This window comes from Myotis daubentonii, chromosome 2 (assembly GCF_963259705.1).
Source record: "Myotis daubentonii chromosome 2, mMyoDau2.1, whole genome shotgun sequence".
Lineage (NCBI taxonomy): Eukaryota > Metazoa > Chordata > Mammalia > Chiroptera > Vespertilionidae > Myotis > Myotis daubentonii.
The window spans coordinates 91027729-91040858 of NC_081841.1; the positions used below are offsets into that span (position 1 = coordinate 91027729).

The following is a 13130-nucleotide window of genomic DNA, read 5'->3' on the forward strand; positions in this document are numbered from 1 at the left end:
TGCCCAAATTTTGTACATTAGAAAATCATTAACTAGGCTCTGGGATAAGGTGATATGTAGAAAGGTTGGAGTCAGAGACCCAGTAAGGAACTATTATAATAGTCCTGGTAAAAAATGTTGACGATATACCTGACTGGTGTGATTCAGTGGCTAGGCATCCACCTATGAACCAGGAGGTCAGGGTTGGATTCCTGGTCAGGGCATATATCTGGGTTATGGGCTTGATCCCCAGTATGGGGTGTGCAGGAGGCTGCCAATCAATGATTCTCATCATTGATGTTTCTATCTCTCCCTCTTCCTCTTTGAAATCAAAATATAATGTATGTATATTGTATATATATTTAAAAGACTGCTTTGGCTATTAGAGTCCTTTTGAATTTCCATATAACTTTTAGGATTATTTTTGTTCTATATCTGTGAAAAATGCCATTGATATTTTGATAGGGATTACATTGAACCTATAGATTACTTTGGCTATTATGGAGATTTTAACGATGTTAATTCTTCCCAACCATGAGCAAGGTATGTGTTTCTATTTAGTTAAATCTTCAATTTCTGCCCTGGCTGGTGTGACCCACTTGGTTGAGTGTCGTCCCATGCACTGAAAGGTTGTTAGTTCAATTCCCAGCCCAGGCACAAGCCATGGTTGTGGGCTTGTGCTGGGGTCCAGCCCCAGCAGGTCCAGGGGTCCCCAAAGGTGTGGATGGAGTCGGCGAAGAAGGAATGACACAGAGACAGCGTTCAGTTGATCAGCAGCCTAGCCAGGATCTCTAGCCAAGTTCTGGTCTGGATCTCCGGCCAAGTTCTGTTCAGGATCTCCAGTGAAGTTCTGGTTAGGATCTCCAGCCAGGTTCTGTGTCCATGTTCTCTTGCTAGGTTCTCCAGCCAGGTTCCCCGGTTCTCCAGCCAGGTTCTGTCCAGGTTCTCCAACCAGGTTCGGTCACCAGGTTCTAGTCAGGTTCTCTTGCCATGTTCTATCCAGGTTCTGTAGCCAGGTTCTGTCTCTAGGTTCTGTGGCCAGTTTCTGTCCAGGATCTTTTGCCATGTTCTCTCTCTAGGTTCTGTCTCTAGGTTCTGTCTCCAGTTTCTGTCCAGGATCTTTGGCCATGTTCTCTCCAGCGAAGTTCTTCTGTCTCTAGGTTCTGTGTAGGTTCTGTCTTCTAAGTTCTGTCTTCTAAGTTCTGTCTCTTGCTGTCTTGTTACATCTGTATTTATACCAGTTGATTCAATCCTATCAATCTCTATTCCAAAGGTTAGGGCGTTTCTTATCTCCATTCCAGGGAGTAAAGATTATGTAGCTTAAGCATGATTGTTCATAGTTAAAGTGATTAATTACCCGCCTGGCACTTAGTTGAGGGGTTTTATTCCCTCCCTAACTTCAGGGGGAAATCCCTACCTGGGGAAACAACCTTTCTCAGAGAGGAGACCTTGGTTAAAACACATAGTGCCAAGAAGGTGAGCAAACATTTTAAGAACAGTATGTCATATATGCTAGGTCCCTTGAAACAGCAAGGATGGACCGGCTCCCGGCAAGGCTTGTAGGACATAGCCAATTGATGCCTCTCTCTCTCACATTGATATTTCACTCTTTCCCTCTTCCTTCCTCTCTCTAAAAAAAGAAAAAAAATGAATAAAAGTCTTCAGTTTCTTACAATTTTCTAAGTACAGTCTTTTACCATCTTGGTTAAATTTATCCCTAGGTTTTTTGGCGCAATTGTAAGTGGGATTGTTTTCTTTTCTTTTCTTCTTTATTTTATTTTTTAAGTTTTTATTGAATTTGGGGAATTTTTTTTTTTATTATTATAAAAACCATGTTTCAACATACAAGGGATTCATTTTTAAACTCTCAATTTTAATTTCTAATACAGTAAATATCAATATAACCGTTTTCTTGATTTCTCTTTCTGATAGTTTGTTATTGGTGTATAAAAATGCAACTGGCCTGACTGGTGTGGCTCAGTGGTTGAGTGTTGACCTATGAACTAGGAGGTTTCAGTTTGATTCCCAGTCAGGGCACATGCTGATTCCATCCCCAGTAGGGGATATACAGGAGGCAGCCAATCGATGATTCTCTGTCATCATTGATGTTTCTCTTTCTCTCTCCCCCCCCTCCTTCCTCTCTCTGAAATCCATAAAAACATTTAAAAATGCAACCAATTTCTGAATATTAGTTTTGTATCCTGGTACTTTACTGAATTTATTTATTCTAGTAGTTTTTTGGTGGAATCGTTAGGGCTCTCTATATACAGTATCTTGTCACTTGCAAATGACAGTTTTACTTCTTCCTTTCCAGGTTGGATGCCTTTTATTTCTTTTTCTTGTCTCATTGCTATGGCTAGGACTCCCAGTACTATCTATATTAATAAAAGGGTGATATGCTAATTAGACCAGGAGACCTTCTGGACAAAGCCATGATGATGATAGCCGGGCTGAGGCAGAGGTGGTTAGGGGTGATCAGACCAGGAGTGAAGGGCAGTTGGGGGTGGGGAGGCATGTGGGGAGGCAGTTGGGGGCAAGCAGGCGGGCAGGGGGGGTCAGTTGGGGGCAATCAGGTCAGCAGGGGGCGCCAGTTGGGGGTGATCAGGCCAGCAGGGGGGCTTTGGGGGCGAGCAGGCTGGTGAGGGGGGCAGTAGGGGGCAATCAGGCTGGCAAGGGGAGGCAGTTGGGGGCGAGAAGGCTGGCGGGGGCGGCAATTGGGGGCAAACAGGCTGGCAGGCAGAGTGGTTAGGGGCGATCAGGTAGGCAGGCAGGTGAACGGTTAGGAGCCAGCAGTCCCGGATTGCGGGACTCACAGGGATCGGGCCTAAACTGGCAGTTGGACATCCCCCAAGGGGTCTCAGATTGGAGAGGGTGCAGGCCGAGCTGAGGGAGAATTCCCCCCACCCCCCCTGCCCCCCCCTCCCCGCAAGAATTTCATGCACTGGGCCACTAGTGTTGAATAAAACTTACTAAGGTGGATATCCTTGTCTTGTTCCTGACTTTGCTCTAGATTTTTTTCTTGTCTCAGGAATGCATCTTCTGTTTTGTGATTTTCCATAAGGCCTCTAACACAGTATTTTTAGTACAATGTGTGGGTGCTAAGTTATGGTGTGATGGAATATTGTCTTACCTAATTATCTTCACACCATCTTGAAGTTGTTCAATTTCTTTTTGAAATAGTAGTTTATTTACGGTAGTCTTCATGATGGCCAACTGGTAAATATCCCAGTGGTTCTTGGAAGTTTTATTCCCAGAGTTCAGCTATCAAGTTATGTGGGTTCAAGCCTAGCTGATAAGCTGCTGTCCAGGTTGGGGGTCCCTGCCACAGAGAGGGGCCTTGGAGAGCTCTCTTTATTGCCTCAATTCTATGGACATCCTTGCCCTTTTGAAGGGAGGAGGCTACGACTTGAAACTGGGCTCTTGTTTCCACGACTGCACCAGCCCAGGACCTGGCTGGTGAAAACCCATAAGTCCTAAAAACTAAGTTCTTATGGTTTATGGCTTGTGGTAAAAAGAGCAAATGTGTTATTTTGCATTTTCAGGAAAGTTATATTAATGTTTTCTTAAGTTGCATCAAATGAGCGTATAAGCAATGTCCCTTTGAAAAGAGGTTTAAAACCTTTCAGGTGCCCTGCCCTGACTCTTCAGTTTTCTCTTCCCATTCATTAACCACTGTCCTTTGTATGCCAGTGTCTCTGAGATGTCTCTAGGGGAAAGATGGGTAAGAGACAACTTTGTTGATACCATTCTTTCTTATAGTGCCTCCTTCCAAACCTCAGTTAGGTTATTTGCCCAGACTACCTCTCATGGTTTGTTTTTCATTGGCCTGGCCTCTGCTGGGCAAATCAGAGTTGGGATTGGAGGCCCCCTACGTCAACTTTTAGACCTACTTTTTTATATATGTTGGGTCTCCTGTTAAAAAGAGATTCTTATTTTAAACCTTTGAAAGTAAAAAATACAAACATAAGAAAATTTATGTGGGTTCATCTAATTTCCATTTGATCTAGGAAGGTCACAAAGGTATTCCTCATTATCTGATTCTTAATCAAGGTCAGCAAAAGATTTATGATACCAAGGTGTTGCCCCACTTCATTCAGTCATACAATACCTGCATCTAGTTATTGGCCTCACCCAAGGTGGGTGGGTGGGTAGGAGTGTAGGTAGTATGACTGTACAGAATTGATGCTAAAATAGTGGCCATTAAACGTTGGTGATTAGGTTATCTGAAGTAAAAATTGTTACTGCTAAATCTGTGAATTGGATTTTGCTTTTTCCTGATTCTAGTGATTTGTTTTAGGATGGCAATTCGGAGTCTTAGATTTGGGCTTTATACAGAGACTGAGTGCTAGAACTGTTTGAATTGTTAGTGTGGGAAATGACTAATGAAGAAATCCAGGACAGTGGGTTTGCGGTTAAATTGAACTTTTAGTTTCCTTCCCTCTGCCTTTGCCTGAATTACTTTTTTTTAAATTCAATTCTGCAAAGATTGATTTAAAAAATAACATATATATCCATGAGGCTCCTGCTGCTTCCTTTTTGATGATATCAGAGATAATGAAAAAAAATTAAACTGGCTTAGCTATTACATTATATTTACTTGAAGTCATGAAACTTCGAACATGAACATATTCTTTGAAAGGTACTGCTTATGTATTAGTAAATCCATTTGTTTTGTACTGCTTGCAGTAATTTGCTTTTGTTAGCCACTCTAACTAGTTTTTGAGGACATGATTCTGAGTTTCTTTGCTCTTCACAGCTAACCCTGAGGTATCTCTTGTTGGCCTTTAGTGTTGCCAGTATCTGTGCCCAAGTTCCTCTTGAGTCTTCAGTTGGCATGAAAGAAATCAAAAGTGATGGAGCATTCCTTACAGTATAAGTATTTCCAGAATACAACATTTAGCAGTGTTAACAGAGTTCCTGTATTTGAGCATGTTATTTTTCTCATTAATTCAAACTTAACAACTTTGTTGAAACTCTTATATTTCTAAAGTTCATATATTACCTTAGTTTTTCTTGCTGATGCCCTGATTCCTTTTCATCTCCCCAATCTCTAAATTTTTGAGTACCGTAGGATCAGTTCTTGGATCTCTCCTCATTTCTGTCTGATTCTTTAAGACAGTGATCTTATCCAGACTCATGGTTTTTAAGTACCATCAGAATGCTAATAGATTCCAAATCTATCTCTGGTCACTTCTCCTCTGATCTACAGACCTGTTTATCAGTCTCCTAATAGGTATCCCTAACTTACTGTGCCTATAACTGTACTTCTGCTGGTCCCCCACAAACCAGCTTCTTCTTTAGCCTTCCCTATCTATGTTAATGCCATATCCATGCTTTTAATTGCTTGGCCAGAAACCTTGATGCCACTCTTGGCTGTTCTCCGTCTCACACTCTACATCTTGTTTATCAGCAAATCCTGTTAGCTTTGTCTCCAAAATGTATCCCATTTGACTACTTATCACCTCTTACTCTGCCACCATCTCTTGCCTGGCTTATTATGTATAGTGCTGTTGCTGTTTCTGCTTTCACTTCCCTGTAGTGTATTCTTAGTACATAGCCAGAGTAACCCTGTTAAAACTTCTGTTAGTTCTTATAATTTTTCTCTTGAAAACCCTGCAACTGCTTCCCATCTCACTCAGAGAAAAGCTATAGGCCTTAACTAGTACCTACCAGAACCTACATAATCTGACCCCATTACCTTTCTACCTTCATTTCCTACTGATCCCTTCCTTGTTTACTCTGTTCCAGCCATATGGCCTCTTAACATGGCCTTCTTTTCACCTCAAAGCCATTGTACTTGCTGTTCACTCTGTGTAAAAAGCTCTTCCTGCTGATATCAGCAAAGCTAGCTCTCTCGCTTCCGTCAGGTTTTTACTCACTATAGCCTTCCCTGGCCAACTTATTTATTTTGTTTTCTGCATTGGAATGTAGTCTTCATGAGGGTGGGGGGTTTGTCTTGTTTTGTACACTACAGAATCCTTAGCACCTAGAAATAGTACCTGGCACATAGTAGATGCTTATATTTAAAAATGAATGAACAGATGAACGAGTGAATGATTCTGATTATTTTCTTTAAATTTATTGGGGTAACATTGGTTAATAACATAAATTTTATGTGTACAACTTTATAATACATCTCTGTATTCCATGTGTGCTCATAAATACGAAAGTAGTAAGTAAACACATTTCCACTAAATGTAAAGTGGAAAGAAAGGATTGGAAGGAGGCTGTATGGAAGATAAGACGGATCTGGAAAGTAAATCTAAATTTCTGAAATGTAGACCAATCCTGTAAATGTACAAATAACAATACTGTTTTATTTAAATAGCTAGTTTAGTATTTTCCATGGAGGAAACAAATATTAGCTGGTATCATTAGTAGGAAACAGATTTGGGAATTAGCTGCAGTGTGAACCAGGAGGTAAAGTTTTACTCTGGATTAAAAATTGTGGACACATATTCCAGATATCACTGAGTCATTATGTAATTTAAGAAGGGTAATGATATACCTATTGATTTCAGGAGCACTCTCAGCTTAACTCTTTTGTTATTATAGGGTGGGTTTTATTCTCTAAAGGGTCTTACTCTGGATGATAAGTTATAAAGATACTCTAAAATTAATGTACTTATTTCTGGTTAGTGATTGTAGCACAGAATGAAAATCCATGCATGATAAGACATCTATAAATGCTATTGGACTATTTGACATTGAGCATATTTTAGAACTTGACTTTGTTAGGTTTAGGGCTATCAGGGTCTCAAGCATTTTGAAGTCACTCTTGAATAGTGAAAATAGTTGAGCAATGTAAAAGCTGGATCACATTTAGTATTTTTTTAAAAATACATATTTTATTGATTTTTTTACAGAGAAGAAGGGAGAGGGAGAGGGATAGAGAGTTAGAAACATCGATGAGAGAGAAACATCGTTTCAGCTGCCTCCTGTACACCTTCTACTGGGGATGTGCCCACAACCAAGGTACATGCCCTTGACTGGAATCGAACCTGGGACCCTTCAGTCTGCAGGCTGACGCTCTATCCACTGAGCCAAACCGATTAGGGCACATTTAGCATTTTTAGGACCACAGACTTCACTGAGAATTTGATGAAACGTGAATCCATTTCCCAGAAAAATGCATATTCTAAATTTTATAAATAATTTCAAAAAGTTTATGATTTCCCAAACCCCTGCTGCATTGAGTGAATACCTTTGGGGATTCTATTGCATTAGTACTGTGCCAATATAAGTACGTGTAGAAATGGTTACATGATTTGCTATACGTATTTTTTTAATATAATTTTTTTCTATTATAGTTGACATTCAATATTATATTAGCTTCAGGTGTATAGCATAGTGGTTTATATAACTTACAAAATGATCCCTCCTAATAAGTGTTGTAGTACCTACCTGGCACTATGCATAATTATTATAGTATTATTGATTGTATTCCCTATGCTATACTTCACATACCTGTTACTATTTTGTAACTCTCAGTTTATACTTCTTAATCCCTTCACCTTTTTCACCCAGCTCCCCAACTTTCCTCTCATTCGTTCTCTGTGAGTGTATTTCTGTTTTGTTTTTTTTTTTTTTTAAATCCCACATATGTATAAGTGGAATCGTACGATATTTGTTTTTCTCTGGCTGACTTGTTTCACTTAGCATAATACCCTCTAGGTTCATCCATGTTGTCACAGATAAGGTGTATGTATTATTCTGTAACTTAATGTTCCATGTTAGTATATATAGATGTACTTACTTCTTTTTAAATTAATTTATAAATTTCACAAGTTTTTAATTTTTTAAAATAGTTTATTGAATTTTAGAGAGAGAGAGTAAGGGGGAGAGAGAGAGAGAGAGAGAGAGAGAAAGAGAGAGAGAGAGAGAGAGAGAAACATCAATGTGAAAGTGCAACATTGATAGATGGGCAGCCACCTGCACGCCCCCTACCGGGGATCAAGCCCACAACCCATGTATGTGTCCTGTCCAGGAATCAAATTGGCAGCCTTTCAGTACACACTGGCCAAGGCTATATTTCACAAATGGTTAAAAAAAGTCAACATCAGAAAAAATGTATAGGAAAGTTGCTTATATGAAACCTTAAAATAAGCAAAAAATGCTTTTGATATCTTTTTTGTTGTTGTTAATCCTCACCCAAGGATATTTTTTCCATTGATTTCTAGAGAGAGCGGAATGGAGGGAGGAGAGGGAGAGAGAGAAAGAGGGAGAGAGAGATGGAGGGGGGGGGGAGAGAGAGAGAGAGAGAGAGAGAGAGAGAGAGAGAGAGAGAGAGAGAGGAGAGAGAGAGAGAAACATCAATTTGAAAGAGACACATGAGCCACATCCTGACTGGGGATCGAACCTGCAACCCAGGTACATGGCCTTGACTGGTAATCGAATCTGTGACCCTTTGTTCTGCAGGCTGACACTGTAACCACTGAGTAAAGCAAGCCAGAGCTGTTTTTGATATCTTAATCATCACAACTAAAGAGCATAATATACATCTATCATCATTTATGGTATAGAAATCCTTACATTGTATTTTTTTCATATTAGATTTAAAAAGTTAAAGAAACAACCTTACTCAGAGCAACTTGCCAAAATCTGGTTTTAGGGGGATTTTTTTTAAGATAATTCATCAACAAAAACCACATGTACTCTGCAGAAATTTTCTTAATAGAGAAAATAAGGTAATGCAGACAAGCAAAAAGAAGAATTCTTCATGGTGAATTTACTCAAAGATGATCACTGCTAACAATGCATTTTATTTTACTTTGTATCTATACGTAAGTTGTGTTAGTTTGCTTTATATGGTTTTATTTATACTGTAACTTAAATTTGTATCCTGTATTTCCCCCGCCCCAATTAAAATTTTAACTACTTTTCTATATTGCTTTAGGATAGATTTCCAGAAGAGGAATTACTAGATCAAAAGTTATGACTTTTTTTTTTTTTTTTAATATATTTTATTGATTTTTTACAGAGAGGAAGGGAGAGAGATAGAGAGTTAGAAACATCGATGAGAAAGAAACATCGATCAGCTGCCTCCTGCACATCTCCCACTGGGATGTGCCCGCAACCCAGGTACATGCCCTTGACCGGAATCGAACCTGGGACCCCTCAGTCCGCAGGCCGACGCTCTATCCACTGAGCCAAACCGGTTTCGGCGACTTTTTTTTTTTTTAAATATATTTTATTGATTTTTTTACAGAGAGGAAGGGAGAGAGATAGAGAGTTAGAAACATCGATGAGAGAGAAACATCGATTGGCTGCCTCCCGCACATCTCCTACTGGGGATGTGCCCGCAACCCAGGTACATGCCCTTGACCGGAATCGAACCTGGGACCTTTCAGTCCGCAGGCCGATGCTCTATCCACTGAGCCAAACCGGTTTCGGCAGATGACTGTTTAAAAATTAAAAAATATATATATATTGCTAATACTGCTTTTCAAAAATATTTTACCAGTTAATACTTCAATCAATCAGGTCTAATATTGCTTATTTCACCACTCCTGTGCTTAGATTGGGCAGTATGAATTTAAAAATATTTGTAATTGCAAACAATAAAAGTTTCCTCACTTTTTAAATTTTCATTTCTTCCATATTTTGTGATATTGCACATTTTTCCATAAATGGATTACTAACTATAACTGTATCCTAGTGTATATTAAAACATACTTTTGGAGCTTGAGCCCTCCGTTTAGAAGAAAAAATCCCTTTTCAAATAAAACTTTAATAGAGCATGTTGACAGTGTGCTTTCTTTATTATAAAGATAATTTTTAGTTAATTATTAGGTTTTAACAATCATCCAGGTTGCCATATTGAAGTTATCATCAAGATCTGAATGAAGATTTTCCAAAATGTTTAATTAATAGAAAACAATTTTCACTCTGGGGAAATGTGGCTTATTAAGAACTAAATGAGATATAGCTAACAGCATATGTATGTAGTTTGATTTCATTGAGTACTAATTAATAGATGGCAAAATAATAGAAATTTGATATTTCTGTCAGAAACACTTTTACTAAAATAAATTATCTTAAATATTTTTTTCTTTTCAAGGTATCATACACGTCGTAGGAAACTGAATCCTCCAAAAGACAGATGATATTGAGGTTTTCAGTAAAATGCTGTCCTGTTCTCATTTGCCATTTGAGAAAATGCAATCAGATATATTCACTACTATGTTATATAGTAAAATAATAATAAAATGTCTTTTCATCTATTAGAATGTGTATTTCTTTATATGTATTAATTCTGGATTTGACATTCTTATTTAAAGAAACCTACTTTATTTTCCTTAGAGATATTAGTCTTCTATTTATTTTTATGTGACTAGTATGATGAAATATTCTACATTATGAACCACATATTGTTAGTAGAGTAAATATTAAAAATGTGCATGGTTTCCTTCTGAGGATTTCAAAATTGCCTTTAGAATGAAACTCAGAAAGTCTACTCAGAAAACATTTTATGTTTGGGAGCGAGGGGGTTGGCATCTAGGATATAATTAAATTAGTTACACTTAAATCAGTTACTACTATCTACTAGGTCCTTTACATACCTAGGTCCTTTACATACATCATTATTAAATTCTCACAATAATCCTTTGAAGAAAGAGCATCATCCTCATTTTATAGATAACGGACACTAAGGGACCTACCTGCCTAGCAAGAGGAAGAGCCAGGATCCAAACTGGTCAGTCTCCAAAGCTCTTTTACAGTGCATCATAACAACAAAGGGTGTTTTCTTTCACCCAGGAATGCACTTTGCTATAAAGACTATATTATGTAGATTGCTTGAAATTTTTTTTAGCTGTTTTAAATTTATGCTAGCTTTGGAACACACGCAATCAATATCACTAACCTAGTGTTATGAAAATGTTAATAGTATATCCTGCTGTTTTTTGTCACTACTGGCTTATACAAGGGTGGGCAAAAGTAGGTTTATAGTTCATATGGAAAGTAACACAATAATCTATGCTAATAGAGGAATATGCAAATTAGCCACGACAGTGTAACATTATGACCATACAGCAGGGACCTGAGACTGCATGGCACCTGGCCGGGGCGAGGGATCTCAGGCCGCGTCCCCACCTGCGGGGCTTTATGTTGGACCTCAGGCTGCGCCCCTCGCCTGGTGCCCGGCGGGGCTTGACGGGGATCTCAGACTGCACCCCCCGCCCCTGTGCCATTCCAGGAGACTTCAGGCTGTGCCCTCTGCCCCAGCGCCAGGCGGGGGGGGGGGGTGGGGGGGGCGCAGCCTGAGGGGCTTGACGGGGGAACCTCAGGCACCCCTCACCCGGCACCCAGCGGGGCTTAACAGGGACTTTAGGCCTCGCTCCCTGCCTGGCGGGGCTTGATGGGGGACTGCAGGCTGCGCTCTCCGCCCCAGCGCCACCAGGTGGGAGAACCTGAGGCTGTGCGCCCCCCGCCGGGAGGGGCTTGATGGGGGTGGGGCTGGCCGGGTCTTGGTCTCACCTAATGTGGGTGGGACCAGCTTGGGTCTGGGTCTCCTGCGTTTTTGAAGCACGTGCAGGTGGTGGGTGGGGACTTGACTCTAGGTCAGTGATGGCGAACCTTTTGAGCTTGGCGTGTCAGCATTTTGAAAAACCCTAACTTAACTCTGGTGCTGTGTCACATATAGAAATTTTTTGATATTTGCAACCATAGTAAAACAAAGACTTATATTTTTGGTATTTATTTTATATATTTAAATGCCATTTAACAAAGAAAAATCAACCAAAAAATGAGTTCACGTGTCACCTCTGACACGCGTGTCATAGGTTTGCCATCACTGCTCTAGGTCCTGCGGTGTGCCCCAGACTCTGAGAGGGAGATTTTTATATACATTTTACTAATTTTTCATCTCTGATACTTCTGTTATAGAGAAAGGACAAATAGCAATATTAAAATATTTCCTCTAATTCCCTTTTAATGTTCACAAATTTCGTGCACTGGGCCACTAGTCTATAGATATAAAAAGCCAGTGACTGGAATGCCATAATGACCAGAACGATCGCTCGCTATGACACCTACTGCAGCCAGCAAACTGACCTGATTGGGGGGGGCGGGGCCAGCAGCCAACCCCCACGGCCCTTCCCCCAGGCCAGCTCTACTCCATTGCCCACAGCCCCTCCCCACTGCCGATCTCCCCCCATCTGCCCCCACCATCCTATCAGCCTGTAGCCCCTCCCCCCAGCCACCTCTGCCCCCGATTGCCGCCCCACACTAATCGGGAGTGGGGCTGGCCAGCCAACCTCCCACGGCCCCGCCCCCAGCCACTGACCCCCTATCGGCTCACCCCACCCCATTCAGGGGCAGGACCAGATGGCCCACAGCCCCTCCCCACGGCCGACCCCACCCTCAATAACCCCCTTCACCCCAATCAGTGGTGGGACCCGCTGGCCAATCACCCACAGCACCTCCCCCCAGCCGGCCCGGCCCTAATCGGGCTCTGATCGGTGTGGCTGGCTGGCCACCTCCTGCCATCTCCTCCTCCCTACAGGCCCGGCCCCAATCCGCCCCAATTGGGGCTGGGCTGGCCAGAGCCCACCTGTGCATGAATTCGTGCACTGGGCCTCTAGTTAATAAATAATAATACAAGAATAAACTGTTTCACATACTCACTGTAAACCTACTTTTGCCTCACTGTATGTGGACCTTAATAGCATTGCTGCCCCTGTGATTTCTACTTATGAGGTGAGGAATCATATTAGAGGGTGAAAGGTACTTTATTAAAACTTCTAAAATATTTGTGAAGTTTTGAAAATTCATGTGAAAAATGATTTTACATTCAAAGTCTATTTAATCTAATTCTTTTAATAAAACTAGCTGAGGTTCAGGTGTTCAGTAAAATGTAAGGAATAGTGAATGGGAAAGGAAATAATGACCACTGTTACCAAAAGGAAATATTTTTAAGTAGTTTACTTTTTTTCATTAACATATTATTAATTTGGGGGGAAAGATGAAAGGAAAAAAAGTTGATAGAATTTGGTAATTAGAAATATTTACCAGTCATGTTTGGTCACATATCTTTGAAAAATAGTTTGGGTTTTTTAAGGTTGATTTATATCTAATGTTTTATACAGCTTGAGCTATGCCATGTTATAAAAGTAGAAAGAATTAAAAACTAAATGACATTTCTTTTTTTT

The 13130-nt window shown here is 40.4% G+C and overlaps 1 protein-coding gene across 8 annotated transcripts in view; it reads left to right on the forward strand.

The window, feature by feature from the left end:
- MRPL42 (mitochondrial ribosomal protein L42) overlaps positions 1-10200 on the forward strand; it is a 28791-nt gene extending 18591 nt beyond the window's left edge. For 6 of the 8 annotated variants that reach the window (XM_059683790.1, XM_059683788.1, XM_059683789.1 and 3 more), the window contains exon 6: positions 4768-8203. In XM_059683790.1, coding sequence (XP_059539773.1) covers positions 4768-4855 — 88 coding nt within the window. In that variant the 3' untranslated portion in view covers positions 4856-8203. Of the gene's footprint in view, positions 1-4767; positions 8204-8532; positions 8924-10039 lie in introns of those variants that run through there. The other 2 variants (XM_059683794.1, XM_059683795.1) reach the window with 2 other exon arrangements.
- Positions 10201-13130: the final 2930 nt, after the last annotated feature.